Source organism: Saimiri boliviensis, chromosome 4 (assembly GCF_048565385.1).
Source record: "Saimiri boliviensis isolate mSaiBol1 chromosome 4, mSaiBol1.pri, whole genome shotgun sequence".
NCBI lineage: Eukaryota > Metazoa > Chordata > Mammalia > Primates > Cebidae > Saimiri > Saimiri boliviensis.
The window spans coordinates 78,204,064-78,220,975 of NC_133452.1; the positions used below are offsets into that span (position 1 = coordinate 78,204,064).

Consider the following 16,912-nt stretch of genomic DNA (forward strand, 5'->3'; position numbering starts at 1 on the left):
AGCAGAAAAATGTAGTCTAGATCCATGTATGATTTGACTTTCTGTCTCCTCCTTCACTCCAGTAGCAAAAAAAAAAAAAAAAAAAAAAATAGCTGAGCTGGTTGTTAATTTTTTTAAATTGTGAAATAAGAGATCATAATTTTATTGGATCTTGAAAAAGCTACCATTTAAATTCCATTTTGCAGTTCTTAAAACTATTAATCATGGAAGAACTGGTCAGCACAAAAACAATTACATGTTTTGTTACCTAAGTAAACTGACAACCTTCTTTTCTGACCAGGTTTCACTTTAGCAGTGCTGGTTTAATTTGGACTTTGTTGGTTTTTTGCTGATTCTTTACAGGGATGGAGGGAAGCTGATTATAAAAGTAAACACATTTCTGTTTTGGAAAATGTGGAAATATAAACAAGCCAAAAAAATGTACATAATTACCCCACTCAGAGAAAAACACAACATTTTTGTGTATTTACTCCTAATCTTTTAACTATATATGTGTATAAATGTCTATTTCCATGTGTATTTGCATATTTTTTAACTTAGCTCACCAATTTTTTAGGTCTTTTTTTCACTTACTTGGTTTTTTTCTAAATAGAATATTCTCATTGTGTGTGGAGCTCATTTCAGAAAGAAGTTGTCAAGATGGACCATCATGCTATACTTGTCTTCAACTAAGCAAGATCATTGATTTTATCAGCTAGAATTAGAATCCATTAGATATGACAAAATGTCCCAAATAATAGTGTCTATAACACATAAGCATTATTTTTCACACATAAACAAGTCTGGAGCTAGTGGGCTCTGTGATCTTCAGGTAGCTGGTCTACTATTTCTGTGCCATAATCCCTGTTGTGTAGCTTTCATTCTCAAAGTTATCCTGTGGTCCAAAATGGCTGTTAAAGTTCCATTTCATCACTTCTGCATTCCAGGCAGCAGGAAGGAAGACATGGGGGTAGGGCAAATGGTCATCCAGGTTCTTTGAAGGAACATTCCCAGACATCTCTCCTAACTACGTCCACATGTCATTGGTCAGAGTAACATGGTTGAATGGCTACACATAGCTCCAAGGGAGGAGGAGATCTGCCATCTTTTCTCCGGTAACTTTTCTGTCCCAAATAAGAGTACTGTTGCTAAAAGAGAAGGGAAGAATAGAGACTCTGGCAGAAGATAGCTGTGTCTGCCACAGATGGGTCTTCAGAAACTATCAAGTTGAGTAGAAGTCACCAGCCACTTACAGGCCCATGAGTCTCCATGAGTCACAAACATTTCTTTAGAACAGGGTCGTCTCAAGTGTAGTGTCAGATGAACCCAACTCACAGGGACATACCTTCACGCTTTGAGGAACCCTTTTCACTTCAAGGATGTTATTCATGATAGATCTGCCACATACTAATTCCTGTGTCAAAACTGAAACTTGTTATAATAATGGTTTCATGTCTTTGCTCATATCGTATTTCTAGTTGAGCACTTGTCTTTTTATTATTATTTACAGAAATGAAGTTTTCTAGGATAACCACATACATTGAAATTACCCTGTCTTTGTTGCCTAAATGTGGAACAAATACTATCGTACATCCTTTGAGTTTTACACAATTTACATTTTTTTCATGAATTGTCTTATTTGGAAAGATTCATATTTTCCAGCCTTTCGACAGACTTTGTGTTTACTGTGAATGTACCCTAAACTTTGTAAAATATAGTAAATATTTCGTTTAATAGAAATATGTATAACTACAAAAGCATATATATTTCACACTTTGATTCAATAATTGTTATTTAATAATTGAATTTTACTTTATAGCATACTTCAAGAAACACCTAACTTGAACATATATTCCTATGTTTAATTAAAACAATATGGCAACTTACTTTTTAACGCCTTTCTTCCTCTCCTCCGTCATCCCCGCCCCCACCCCTGTCACATGACAGTGATTTCAGTTAGGTAGACTGTTTCTATGAATATATTAGAAATTTTGCTTCCTCATTACCCTGCAGCTTTGTCTCCATTCTTTTTATTTTTTTTTCTGCTAATTAAAACCAGTGTGTAAAACATCTTGTATTTGGTAGTTGTTTGCTCTTTAATCTCGCCTTTTCTGAGCATGGTTGAAAAGTTAGGTAGTTCTGCATGCCATTCTGCATGAAATGTTATTAACATAAACTATTTGAAATGAGTCTATTTTTGTAGTTAATCATTTTCTGTGTTACTGTTTGTGGTTGTTTGCATGTATACTGTATATATGTGTTTTTGCAGCCTATTCCAAGCCTAAACGGGGCCACCGTAAAACAGCTTCATTTGGCAACATTCTGGATGTCCCTGAGATCGTCATATCAGGTATCATAGACCATCTGAGTTGGTCTAATAGCTGTGGAAACGGAATAATGATCCCTGGTACTTGTAAAATGCTTCTTGCTCCAATTTTTACAAGACATGAAAATAGATACCTTGCATGCAGTAATTAGAGAGACAGATTGAAAAACTACATTTATTCTGAAGCAGTCTTGAAAAGATACCTCTGATCTGCAATAAATGAGGATAAAATAGAAGCAAAAGTAAACCTGTTTGCAGAAGAAAGAACACTAACCCAGAATTCGGCCAACTTCCTCTCTACTTTTAAGTGAGCACATGAGCTAAACCTAGACCTTTTTTGCACCCAACAGAAAGAGAAAACAACTAATTAAAATTTGTTACTTTCCTTGGCTCCTTTCCTTCCTCAGTTACTGCTTTTTGGGTTCCCACTAGACTTTCTATCCCAGCCTTTCTGTTGGAAGCAAGTGAATATGAAGTTGAGAGAAGAAAGTTGCTACATATCATTTTGCCTTTACCTTGAAAACGATAAGTCAACTAAATGAGATATGCTGTTTTGCAGGGTATCTTGCCAAAGAATCATGTAAAATAAATGGTCAATTCTAATTTTTGTGTATCATCAGGAAAATCTTATAAATTACATGTTTTTATACCTAACTTACACATGGTACTTTAGTGTCTAAAATTGGTAAACTGCATTATTTTTATGGTGATCATTTTATTAATGAATATGTTACCATTTTTAATAGAAACTTAAATGGCCTATTGACCTTCAGTATTGATTAGTATGTGTTATCAAAATGATAATTTCTTTATCCCTCTGCTTTAGGTTTTTCTCTACCTCTTTACCCAAAATCTTAATAAGGAAATACATACTTTCCACACACATTCATGAGTGTAAGAATGAAGAATTCATCCTCACAGTGTTTATATCGTAATTGAATACTTACTGGTTATTTTCTCCTCTACTAAACTGAAAACCGTGAGGATAAAAACCATATCTTTGGGCATTATTTTTTTGTTGGTGATGGTTATTATTGATTGTATCAGCAGTTGCTGGTTCAGTGCTTCACATATTAAGCACATTAACGTAGTGTTTATAAATATGTTAAGTAAATGAACAAGACTATTGAGCATCTCTACTGGCGAGGAACTAGCATACAAAAATAAGAATTATACAGTTCTTAGGTGTCATTTTGTCTGTACGAAACTAATTTTTCCTTGGTTATCAAAGTGTTTTCTTACTTTAAAACATCATCACTATTGCTACTCAAAGAATAGAATTAATTCATTTTTCACATGGTACTTTTTATTTATTGAATCTGGACTGCTTTAGAAATCAACGAAGTACTTGAGATCATTTTACCTCCATGCTGAAAGGTACTGTGTATAAGGAACTAATGCTTTAAAGAAGTGGAATCATTTAAACTTACATACTGCTGAATTGTAATTCCCTTAAATGTTTGAGGGAATCAGGAAAATTTAGACAGATGACAGTATAATCTTATGACTAAGCATTAAGAATAGATTTTATATATGGCAGTATAGCCAATACTATACAAGATAATGGGGGGGGGGGAATAAGGAAAGAGTAATAATTTACAGCTGTCAGGTCCTTCTGGCATCTAGTGGGCAGAGACTAGGGATGCTGCTAAACATCCTGATGTGTACGAGGCAATCTCCGGCAACAAAGAATGATCCAGCCCAAAAAGTCAACAGTGCTGAGGCTGAAAACCCCTGATTAGATGTTCTTTTTTTTTTTTTTTTTTTTGGACGGAGTCTTAACTCTGTCACCAGGCTAGAGTGCAATGATGCCGTCTCAGCTCACTGCAACCTCCATGTCTTTATGGCCTACAAAGTAGCTTAAAGTGCATCTTATTTTACCTTCATGACAACCTTATAACTAGATTATGAGATGGAATCATAGCTGTTTAACAGATGAAGAACTTAGATCTGATGATGTTTGGTTATTTTTCCAGAATCATATAGCCAGGACCCCTACCCAGATCTTCTGACTCCAAATCACATCCATTTTTGTTCTTTTGTTTAAGTCAGAGAAGCTAGAGTAATTTCTTCTTGCTTTCTCTTGGTGTTCACATTAAGGAGAGGTCTTCATCCAGGGAGATCCTGTTTTATGACATTGGGCCTTTATGGAATCAGGTAACCTTAATTCTCTTAATTGCCAGAGCAGCGGTGCTATTCAGATGAAAATATTATTCAGTAATATCTTTTATTAAATATTCTTTTTAGGCTTTTCCTCCCCAGATATCAAATATTAACTTAATCAGTTGCACTTTCTTTAATACAAGAATACAAGCTGTGGAATTGACGCTAGTGGACATAAAAGCCAATCACGAATGTGCTCATAGATAATATTTTTAAATTAAATATAAAAATACAACCTACCCTTTGGGAATATCTCAAATTTGCTACATGTCATTTTAACTATAAAGGAGGATGATACTTAATTTCCAAAACTGCTTAATACTTTCTAGAATGTTTTTGTTCTAAGTGAATTTCCCATAAGCTTTATGGTATTAGCAAATACTTCTTGATATCATCAAGGTGTGTTTCATTAGCATTGAAACCCAATTGTAAGCATTTTTTTAAAATACAGCTTTTTAAAAATCTTATTTATATGGATAAGTAGTTTCAATAATACTTCCTTTTGGCCAAGTGCAATATACTGAGTCTAATGGACTTCTTGGAATGAACTACTTCTCTTAATAAGAGCATTCCTTCAAGCATCACAAAAAAGTTTTACATATGCATCTTTATAGCCACTAAAATGTCTAACCTGGTCATAGATAAAGAAATGCAAAGACCCTAATCTTGTAATCCTATTTTTTGCTTGCTCTTCAAAATCTGTATACAATGCCATCAGTCAAATGTGGAAGAAAAAGCAACTTAGCTAACAGCAATATTTATCAACTTAGTCTCTCAGGTCATATAGAAATTCACTTTTAATACCTTAAGACTCCCTGTAGGTCAGACTGTATCATTTTTTATACCTCTTCTACCTTATTCCTGGCTCTAAAGAAGTATTGGGAAACTTTTGTATGGTAACCCTTTCTTCTTTCCACTGTCCATCTGACCTTAAGAGAGTGAGCTATACCAGGGAAGAAACGCAACTAAGAGCAAATTACCAATAGAATATGTGACATTTTGCTGACTCTTCCTTTGCAGAGAAGGTCCTGCCAAATAGTGTGCTTCCTTAGCAAACTAAATGTAAATACGGAAGTTTCTTGCCCAGTATTTAGACTATTTGACCTACAGTTTTTTAAAAAAAATATATATTTTACAGCATTTTAGGTTTGGGGGTACATGTGAAGAACATGCAATATTGTTGCATAGGTACATACATGGCAATGTGGTTTGCTGCCTTCCTCCCCGTCACCTATATCTGACATTTCTCCCCATGTTATCCCTCCCCAACTCCCCACCCACCACTGTTTCTCCCTTAGTTCCCCCCATCACAGACCCCAGTGTGTGATGTTCCCTTCCCTGTGTTCATTTGTTGTCATTGTTCAACACTCGCCTATAAGTAAAAAAATGTGGTGTTTGATTTTCTGTTCTTGTTTGCTCAGAGTGATGGTTTTTCAGGTTCATCCATGTTCCTACAAAGAACACAAACTCATTGTTTTTTATGGCTGCATAGTATTCCATGGCGTGTATGTGCCACATTTTTCCTGTCCAGTCTATCATAGATGGACATTTGGGTTGGTTCCAAGTCTTTGCTATTGTGAAAAGTGCTGCAGTGAACATTCAGGTGCATGTGTCCTTATAATAGAATGATTTATAATCCTTTGGGTATATACCCAGTAATGGGATTGCTGGGTCAAATGGAATTTCTGTTTCTAGGTCCTTGAGGAATCGCCACACTCTTCCCCAATGGTTGAACTAATTTACACTCCCACCAACAGCGTAAAAGTGTTCCCGGCCGGGCGCGGTGGCTCAAGCCTGTAATCCCAGCACTTTGGGAGGCCGAGGCGGGTGGATCACGAGGTCAAGAGATCGAGACCATCCTGGTCAATATGGTGAAACCCCGTCTCTACTAAAAATACAAAAAAGTAGCTGGGCATGGTGGCACGTGCCTGTAATCCGAGCTACTCAGGAGGCTGAGGCAGGAGAATTGCCTGAACCCAGGAGGCGGAGGTTGCAGTGAGCCGAGATCACGCCATTGCACTCCAGCCTGGGTAACGAGCGAAACTCCGTCTCAAAAAAAAAAAAAAAAAAAAAGTTCCCATTTCTCCACATCCTCTCCAGCATCTGTTCTCTCCAGATTTTTTAGTGATCGCCATTCTAACTGGTGAGAGATGGTATCTCAATGTAGTTTTGATTTGCATTTCTCTAATGACCACTGATGAGCATTTTTTCATATGTTTGTTGGCCTCATATATGTCTTCTTTTGTGAAGTGTCTGTTCATATCCTTCACCCACTTTTGAATGGGCTTGTTTTTTTTTTTTTATATAAATCTGTTTTATTTCTTTGTTGATTCTGGATATTAGCCCTTTCTCAGATGGGTAAATTGCAAAAAAATTATTCCCATTCTGTTGGTTGCCGGTTCACTCTAATGATTGTTTCTTTTGCTGTGCAGAAGCTCTGGAGTTTAATTAGGTCCCGTGTGTGTATTTTGGCTTTTGTTGCCAGAGCTTTTGGTGTTTTAGTCATGAAGTCCTTGCCTATGTCTATATCCTGAATGGTTTTGCCTAGGTTTTCTTCTAGGATTTTTATGCTGTTAGGTCTTATGTTTAAATCTTTAATCCATCTGGAGTTAATTTCAGTGTAAAGTGTCAGGAAGAGGTCCAGTTTCTGCTTTCTGCACATGGCTAGCCAGTTTTCCGAACACCATTTATTAAACAGGGAATCCTTTCCCCATTGCTTGCTTTTGTCAGATTTGTCAAAGATCAGATGGTTGTAGATGTGTGGCGTTACCTCCAAGACCTCTGTTCTGTTCTGTTGGTCTGTATCTCTGTTTTGGTACCAGTACCATGCTGTTTTGATTACTGTAGCTTTGTAGTATAGTTTGAAGTCAGGTAGTGTAATGCCTCTGGCTTTATTCTTTTCGCTTACAATTGACTTGGCTATGCGGGCTCTCTTTTGGTTCCATATGAAGTTTAAAGTGTTTTTTTCCAGTTCTGTGAAGAAGGTCATTGGTAGCTTAATGGGGATAGTGTTGAATCTGTAAATTACTTTGGGCAGTATGGCCATTTTCACAATATTGATTCTTCCTAACCATGAGCATGGAATGTTTCTCCATCTGTTTGTTTCCTCTTTTATTTCACTGAGCACTGGTTTGTAGTTCTCCTTGAAGAGGTCCTTTACATTCTTTGTTAGTTTTATTGCTCGGTATTTTCTTCTCTTTGTAGCAATTAGGAATGGCAGTTCATTCTTGATTTGGCTCTCTTTAAGTCTGTTGTTGGTATATAGGAATGCTTGTGATTTCTGCACATTGATTTTGTATCCTGAGACTCTGCTGAAGCTACTTATCAGTTTCAGGAGATTTGGGGCTGAGACAGTGGGGTCTTCTAAATATACAATCATGTCGTCTGTAAATACAGACAATTTGACTTCCTCCTTCCCTAATTGAATAGCCTTTATTTCTTGCCTGCTTGCTCTGGCTAGAACTTCCAGTACTGTATTGAATAGGAGTGGTGAGAGAGGGCATCCTTGTCTAATGCCAGATTTCAAAGAGAATGCTTCCGGTTTTTGCCCATTCAGTATGATATTGGCTGTGGGTTCGTCCTAAATAGTTTTAAGATTTTTGAGATATGTTCCGTGGATACCTAGTTTGTTGAGGGTTTTTAGCATAAAGGGCTGTTGAATTTTGTTCAAAGGCCTTCTCTGTATCTATTGAGATAATCATGTGTTTTTTATCTTTGGTTCTGTTTATGTGGTGAATTACGTTTATAGACTTGTGTATGTTAAACCAGCCTTGCATCCTTGGGATGAAGCCTACTTGATTGTGTTAGATAAGCTTTTGATGTGCTGTTGCAGTCAGTTTCCCAGTATTTATTGAAGATTTTTGCATCTATGTTCATCATGGATATTGACCTGAAGTTTTCTCTTTTTGTTGAGTCTCTGCCGGGTTTTGGTATCAGGCTGATGTTGGTCTCATAAAATGATTTGGGAAGGATTCCCTCTTTTTGGATTGTTTGGAATAATTTCAGGAGTGGTACAAGGTCTGCTTTGTGTGTTTGGTAGAATTCAGCTGTGAACCCATCTGATCCCGGGGTTTTTTAGGTGGGTAGGCTATTAATTGCTGCCTCAACTTCGCCTTTGTTATTGGTCTATTCAGGGTTTTGACTTCTTCCTGGTTTAGGCTTGGGAGGATGCAAGTGTGCAGGAATTTATCTATTTCTTCCAGGTTTACTGGCTTATGTGCATAGAGTTGTTTGTAGTAATCTCTGATGGAGGTTTGAATTTCTGTGGAATCTGTGGTGATATCCCCTTTATCGTTTTTTATTACATCTATTTGATTCTTCTCTCTTTTCTATTAATCTCACTAGTGGTCTATTTTGTTGTTGTTTTAAAAAAAAAACCAGCTCCTGTATTTATTGGTTTTTTGAAGGGTTTTTTGTGTCTCTGTCTCCTTCAGTTCTGCTCTGATCTTAGTTATTTCTTGTCTTCTGCTGGGATTTGAGTTTTTTGGATCTTGCTCCTCTAGCTCTTTCATTTTTGACGATAGGATGTCGATTTTAGATCTTCCCTTGCTTCTCATATGAGCATTTATTGCCATATATTTTCCTCTAGACACTGCTTTAAATGTGTCCCAGATATTCTCATATGTTGTCCTATTCTCATTGGTTTCGAACAATATCTTTATTTCTGCCTTCATGTCATTGTTTATCCAGTCAACATCCAAGAGCTATTTGTTAAGTTTCCATGAAGCTGTGTGGTTCTGAGTTAGTGTCTTAATTCTGAGTTCTAACTTGATTGCACTGTGGTCTGAGAGACTGTTATGATTTCTGTTCTTTTGCATTTGCTGAGGCGTGATTTACTTCCAATTATGTGGTCAGTTTTAGTGTAGGTGTGATGTGGTGCTGAGAAGAATGTATATTCTGTGGATTTGGGGTGAGGAGTTCTGTAAATATCTATTAGGTTTTGTTGGTCCAGGTCTGAGTTCAAGTCCTGGGTATCCTTGTTAATTTTCTGTCTCGTTTATCTATCTAATATTGACAGTGGAGTGTTAAAGTCTCCCACTATTATTGTGTGGGAGGCTAAGTCTCTTTGTATGTCATTACAAACTTGCCTTATGTATCTGGGTGCTCCTGTATTGGGTGTGTATATATTTAGGATCGTTAGCTCTTCTTGTTGCAGTGATCCTTTTACCATTGTGTAATGTCCTTCTTTGTCTCTTTTGATTTTTGTTGGTTTAAAGTCTATTTTATCAGAGAATAGGATTGCAACTCCTGCTTTTTTTTTGCTCTCCATTTGCTTGGTAAATCTTCCTCCATCCCTTTATTTTGAGCCTATGTGTATTCTTGCATGTGAGATGGGTTTCCTGGATACAGCACACTGATGGGTTTTGGCTTTTTATCCAATTTGCCAGTCTGTGTCTTTTGATTGGGGCATTTAGTCCATTTACCATTTAGGGTTAATACTGTTACATGTGAATTTGATCCTGCTGTTTTAATGCTAGCTGGTTATTTTGCCTGTTGGTTGATGCAGTTTCTTCATTGTGTCGATGCTCTTTACCACTTGGTACGTTTTTTGAGTGGCTCTACTGGTTGTTCCTTTCCATGTTTAGTGCTGCTTTCAGGAGCTCTGGTAAAGCAGGGCTGCTGGTGATGAAATCTCTGAGTAATTGCTGGTTCTTAAAGGATTTTATTTCTCCTTAGCTTATAAAACTTAGTTTGGATGGATATGAAATCCTAGGTTGAAAGTTCTTTTCTTTAAGGATGTTGAATATTGGCCCCCACTCTCTTCTGGCTTGTAGGGTTTCTGCTGAGAGATCCACTGGGAGTCTGATGGGCTTCCCTTTGTGGGTGGCCTGACTTTTCTCTCTGGCTGCCCTTAGCATTCTCCTTCATTTCTACTCTGGTGAATCAGACAATTATGTGCCTTGGGGTTGCTTTTCTTGAGGAATATCTTTGTAGTGTTTTCTATATTTCCTGGAGTTGAATACTAGCCTGCCTTGCTAGGTTGGGGAAGTTTTCCTGGATAATATCCTGAAGAGTGTTTTCCAGCTTAGATTCATTCTCTCCATCACATTCAGATACACCTATCAAATGTAGATTAGGTCTTTTCACATAATCCCATATTTCTTGGAGGCTTTGTTTGCTTCTTTTTACTCTTTTTTTCTCTAATCTTGCCTTCTCGTTTTATTTCATTGAGTTGATCTTCAACCTCTGATATCCTTCTGCTTGGTCAGTTTGGCTGCTGAAACTTTTGTATGCTTCACAAATTTCTCGTGCTGCATTTTTCAGCTCCGTCTTTTATATTCTTGTCTAACCTGTTTATTCTTGTTAGCATTTCGTCAAACCTTTTTCAGGGTTCTTAGTTTCTTTGCATTGGGTTACAACATGTTCTTTTAGCTTAGAGACGTTTCTTATTTCCCACCCTCTGAAGCCCGTTTCTGTCAATTCATCAGACTCATTCTCCATCCAGCCTTGTTCCCTTACTGGTGAGCAGTTGTGATCTCTTGGAGGAGGACAGGTGTTCTGGTTTTGGGTGTTTTCATCCTTTTTGCGCTGGTTTCTTCCCATCTTTGTGGATTTATTTACCTGTGGTCTTTGTAGTTGGTAACTTTCAGATGGGATCTCTGAGTGGACATCCTGTTTGTTGATGATGAAGTTACTTCTTTCTGTTTCTTAGTTTTCCTTCTAACAGTCAGGCCCCTCTGCTGTAGGACTGCTGGAGGTCCACTCCATACCCTGTTTGCCTGGGGCTGACCTGCAGCAGCTGCAGAACAGTAAGGGTTGCTGCATGTTTCTTCTTCTGCTATATTTGTCCCAGAAGGGTACCTACTAGATGTCAGTCTGAGGTAGGTGACTCTTTGTATATATGGGGGTCAGGGAGCTGCTTGAGGAAACAGTCTGTCCTTTATAGGAGTTGAAGTGCTAACCTGTGAGCTTTGTTGTTCCATTCAGAGCTGCAGGTATGTTTAAGTTTGCTGCAGCAGAACCCATAACAGCCTTCTTTTTCCCAGGTGCTCTGTCCTGGGATGGTAGGGCTTTATTTCTAAGTTTCTGTCGTGCTGCTGCCTTTTTTCAGGGGTGCCCTTCCCAGCGAAGAGGCAGCCTAGTCACAGTCTGCCAGCAGAGGCGTTGCTGAGCTGCTGTGGGCTCCGCCCAGCTGCCCTGTGAACCTCCCTGCAGTCCTGTTTATAGGGGTATAGTTACGACTGCCTTGGCAATGGCAGATACCCCTCTCCCACAGAGCTGGACCGTCCCGGCTTCAGCTGTACTTGCTGGGAAACTCTATCCAGAGCATTTCAGATTGCTTGTCTTCATGCGGGTGGGACTAGCCATGCCTGATCACCTGGCTCCCTGCCTCAGACCCCTTCTTTTTCTGTTAAATGGGCTACTCTGTTCTCCCAGGCTTTCCAGTCACCAGTTCAAAGGGTGCCCAGATTTGTGTAAGTTCTTGTGCGGAGACCTGCTGCGCCAGCTGAAACAGCCGCACTAGGGGCTTCTGGCGTTTTTTTGCCTGGGAATCTCCTGGCCTGGGTCCCTGTTTCAGTCCCCTTTTTTTCCAGTTGAATGGGCAAGCTGTCTCCCAGGCGTTCCAGTTGCCAGTTGAAAAGTTGCCCGGATTTGTGTGAGATTTTGTGTGGCAATCTGCTGGGCTGGCTAAAACAGCCGTGCTGGAGACTCGTGGCACTTTTTCACCCGGGAATCTCTTGGCCTGGCTCCCTATTTCAGTCACCTTTTCATCAGTTGAACAGGCAACTCTGTCTCCCAGGCACTCCAGTTGCCAGCTGAAACAGCGCCTGGACCCGTGTTTTTTGTGCAGAGACCCTCTGCACCGGCCGAAATGGCCACACTGGCCGAAACAGCTTCACTGGAGACTCGTGGGGCTCCTCCACCTGGGAATCTCCTAGTCTGTGGGCAATAAAAATCCATCTTGAAATGCAGCAACCACTCACCCTCTGCACTCTCGCTGGGAGCTGCAATCCAGAGCTGCTCCTACTCGGCATCTTCTGTCCTGGGATCAGAGTCAGTTAGATTTTTCTTAGAGAATTTCAATACCACTTCAAAAACCGTCAGTGGCTACCAGGATAGGTGAAAGAAGACCAGACCTACAGTTTTCTAATATATTTGCATGCTGATAAGTTGGACAGGACTTTGAGAAAAGAAATAGATTTTCTTAAATGTTTTTTATTAAAACTTGAGTTTAATTAAACATATAAATAAGCATATCCTTTCTCCTTTCAGCCAGTACATCTGATTGTTATACTTACATTTGAGGAATAAGGAAAGGGTGGCAGATTATTCAATGCTTGAAGTTTTTCTGGATTTTTTTCGTTATAGGATTTAGTAAGGGCAGTAAGAACACAGATCTTTGTTTTGCTTGAATTTTCTTTACTTTCTCCCATATTTTGTTTTTGTCACTCTCCAGTCTTCCAAGAATCTATTTTTCACCCACCTTCATCTCAAATACACAAATGAAATAGATTATTGTGATTGTGAAACTATATAATACATTCTAATGCAGTTCATCTGATATTAGAATAATACTTAAATTTTACATTTCTTTTAAAAATCCAAATGTCAATCCCAGCTACTCGGGAGGCTGAGGCAGGAGAATTGCTTGAATCCGGGAGGCGGAGGTTGCAGTGAGCCAAGATCGTGCCACTGTACTCCAGCCTAGTGGCTGGCAACAAAACAGGACTCTGTTTCAACCAAACAAAAAAAATCGGAATGTGAAAGAGGAACAGGTAAAATGTCTAAATATTACAAAAAAGAGGAACAAGCTTTTCCAGTTTTACCTGTAGAGTAAGATAATAATAAAGTGAATTTTTTTCATGCTTGTAGCATCAATAATGGAAGATGGACAGTTCTGCTCTGCAGTCTTTGTGTGAGTAGTTACAGCATTTAAGGAAATCAACAATGATTATAATGCATTCTGAAATCTACTAGGAAAAAAATACTGTCATATGCATATATGCTTACCTCCTGTAAAAGATTTAATTAAACATTAGTCTTCTGCACTTTTACTCTAATATAAAATTTGTTGTTCATAGTTTATACCTACTTGATTTCTTTTATAAAGTAAAATGAGTTTTCCAAATGTGATATGCAAAAGTAATATTTTCTAAATTAAGGTTTTTGATGCTATTATATCATCATAGACAATTCTGAATTGTTTCTTAGTTCAGATTAGATTATAATGCTTGATATCATTTAAGTACTTGAAAATAATCCATTCTGTAGATGAGCGTTGCCTTGAAGTGCTTCAATTTGACAACCTTGAACAGTGTTGCTTTAGTATACCTTTTGTTATTTCTAAGCCTAAAATAATATGGCATAACATTCAAGAGCAATAAAATGCCTTGACGAAAGAGGATTCACATACTGTTCTTAAGGATATGAAAAAGGAAGAATGAATATACAAATGTTTCTGAGTCAGATCTTACTGAAATATATACGATTTTTGCCCTGTTTCCTGAAGAGCCTGGATTTAATTGATATTTATTGTTTGCAATATATTTCTTAAAGCTAAAAAAAAAAAACCTAGGTGTCCTTATGATTTCAGCCACATTTAGATCTCTTAACTGAAAAAAAAAATGCGTATTCGCTTTTAATTTCAGTCAAGGACGTTTAGCTCTATTGTATATTGGTTTTTTACCAAGAGTATGATAAGTAGTAAATTGGAATAAGTAGAATGTAGAAAGGCCCAAACTTTTTAACGGAAAAATAGATGGGTAGTTAGGCATCTAATACTTGTATGTTGTTGCCCTCCTTCAGAAGTTTCAAATGTCAGGTATTGGCAAATAGATTACCTAGGCGGGGAGGGCTTTACAGAATACTTAAAACAACTGGAGGCAGAGATACTTTTCAAGGACACCTGAGCATTATTTTGCTTTCTCTTTCAATACTGTTTTTGGTTCAAGAGCTGGTTGATAACTAATGTTTGTAAACCTTTCTTTTAACTGGAAGCATGTAAATTATTAAATATTTCCCTCAAACTACTGCCACACCAATATGAAGAGGCAATGAGATAAAGAATAGAGTTTTTCTAGATCTGGCAAGTTCTTACCTAGCACAGATAGTGTAACAGTTGTTAGCCTTTGATAGGGATCCTGGAGCTAAGGGGTACTATATTAAGATGTACTGTACTAGTTTCTATGTGTAGCCACCTCACTTTCAATAAAATTCTGTATTTTTGGCAAATTAAATAGGAAAGCTAATCTGACTTTATAATGAATATTTAGGTGGCCTTCTGCCATATTGTATAGTCTACCAAGATCACTTTTTGTAATCCAAAAAATTCAACTCTAACCTAATAAAGCTGATTTAGTGGAAAGAAAATAAACCAGATGATGGGCCTTTCCAATGAAAGAACCAGAATTTGGCTGGGCGCGGTGGCTCAAGCCTGTAATCCCAGCACTTTGGGAGGCTGAGGCGGGTGGATCACGAGGTCAAGAGATCGAGACCATCCCGGTCAACATAGTGAAACCCCGTCTCTACTAAAAATACAAAAAATTAGCTGGGCATGGTTGCACGTGCCTGTAATCCCAGCTACTCAGGAGGCTGAGGCAGGAGAATTGCCTGAACCCAGGAGGCGGAGGTTGCGGTGAGCCGAGATCGCGCCATTGCACTCCAGCCTGGGTAACAAGAGCGAAACTCTGTCTCAAAAAAAAAAAAAAAAGAACCAGAATTTGTTGAAATTAGTAAAAGAATATGAAACTTTGGCAGCCTAAATGAGAACATATATTTTAAAATTACATGTTCAGTTTACCATGAAGCAGTAATATAATACTGTATCATGCTATGCAATTTTTTAAATCTTGGGTATTTTACACATGAAGAGAAGAGTGTCCCATGATTTATAATATTGAAAACTTGCAAATCTCAAAATTTCTAACATTTAGGTTAAGAGAAGTCTCCAGGAACATGTGTTGATTTTTACATGAAGATAGTCTTCGGAAGTTTAAAAGTAGAAAAATAATAGTGTAAGTCAAGAAAAACTATGAACTTAATTGATTAGAAAAATTATAGGAGTAGCTATCTGAGACCTAAGCCAGCCGTCTCTGGGATAACTCCAGGATGACTTTTAAATACCAGCTCAGGAAATCAGTTGTACTTAAAAGAGCAACTTTTTTGAAGACGTGGGTTCTGTCTCTATGACATTACTGTAAAAAGAACAGAACTGCCCTCTAAGTTGCTTTCTCTTTATGGGAGGCAGGAGTGCAGATTTAGTATGCACTGGCAGCGTGATGTATTCTTAGAAGTCATTCTAAAAAGTGTAATTTGTTCTCTATTATAGGACACGAACGTTCTAGAATTCATTACCGAATGAAATACTCAGGATAGCATATGCAGGTTTCAGATTCCTTGATCAGGCATCTGTTTACATCATGTTGTCCTCATTTCTACTACTTTTTCGTTTACACTACCATGTATAATATAGGTATGTACATATCAAAGCACCAAAAAATGTAAAATAAGTGAATGTCTGAATTAGTATTCAGTTGCAAAAAAAATTCAGAATCATTTCAAATTTACTGAGAACACACCCAGTAATTTTCATTTGAAGTAATAGGAGGTTGATTTTTCTTACATTCATATTTCTAAATTATGACTTAAAATTTAATATTGGAGCAACAAGTATTTGTTGATTGCAATCCTGTTTTGCTTTGTCTGAACTATTTGCCAGATGGTTTCTGCCATGGTTGTGCTAATTAAAATGCATTGCCTAATATTGCTTGCTTTGACTCATGCAGTAGCTTAAAGATTTCTCATTTTACGGCATTTGTTAACTGTCAGCTCTTCTTTACCTTACTTCCTTAAAAGTTTTTACTTCCCTTTTCTCCTGTCCTTCCACCTAAATTTGAGTTCAGTTTTTGTTGTTATTGCAATGGTGATGTAGTGGTTTATAGACACATGTGTTGGGTGGTTCCTCAGATTCACAAATGTTGCAGTGTTGCTAATCTGAAGAGAGAATTCCAGACACTTTTGCAAGCCTGTCTCATCACCGCTAATTTTAGAATGAGTGTGTTGAATGAAATGTGCCTAAAATTGCTTATTAGTCATCGTTGTGGGGATCCTTTTTGTCCTCGGGAAACAGGGGTAGTTGAAAGTATTCATAAAAGTAATCTAGTGGGTCTAATTCAATAAATGCACAGTTTGTTGTTTTAATTTGTAATGAAAAGCTGAAACTTTTGGAATAAAATGAAATTTGAAGTAAATTTGAATTCAAATTATGCAAAGAATTCTAAAACATAGCTTAAAATGGAAAAAAGTGATGATGTCTTACATTTATTTGCAAGAGGAGTTACAAATTTGTTTTTATATTCCCCACATATATTACTGCATTAAACATTCTTATTCCATTGTTAGGTCCTCTTAGTTTATCTGCAGCATAATAATGGGGCCATGTGGGTTAAGGCACTAAATTATATTGCTGATTGGTTTTAAAAAGATGTTTATACAAAAGATTCT

General features: G+C 37.6%; 1 protein-coding gene across 2 annotated transcripts in view; it reads left to right on the forward strand.

The window, feature by feature from the left end:
* MAP3K7 (mitogen-activated protein kinase kinase kinase 7) overlaps positions 1-16,912 on the forward strand; it is a 77,064-nt gene that overhangs the window by 32,677 nt on the left and 27,475 nt on the right. The window contains exon 12 of one of the 2 annotated variants that reach the window (XM_010333781.3): positions 2,249-2,329. The exons of the other annotated variant lie outside the window; for it this stretch is intronic. Within the exon in view, the coding sequence (XP_010332083.1) occupies positions 2,249-2,329 (81 nt within the window). The remainder of the gene's footprint in view (positions 1-2,248; positions 2,330-16,912) is intronic. 2 annotated transcript variants of the gene reach the window in all.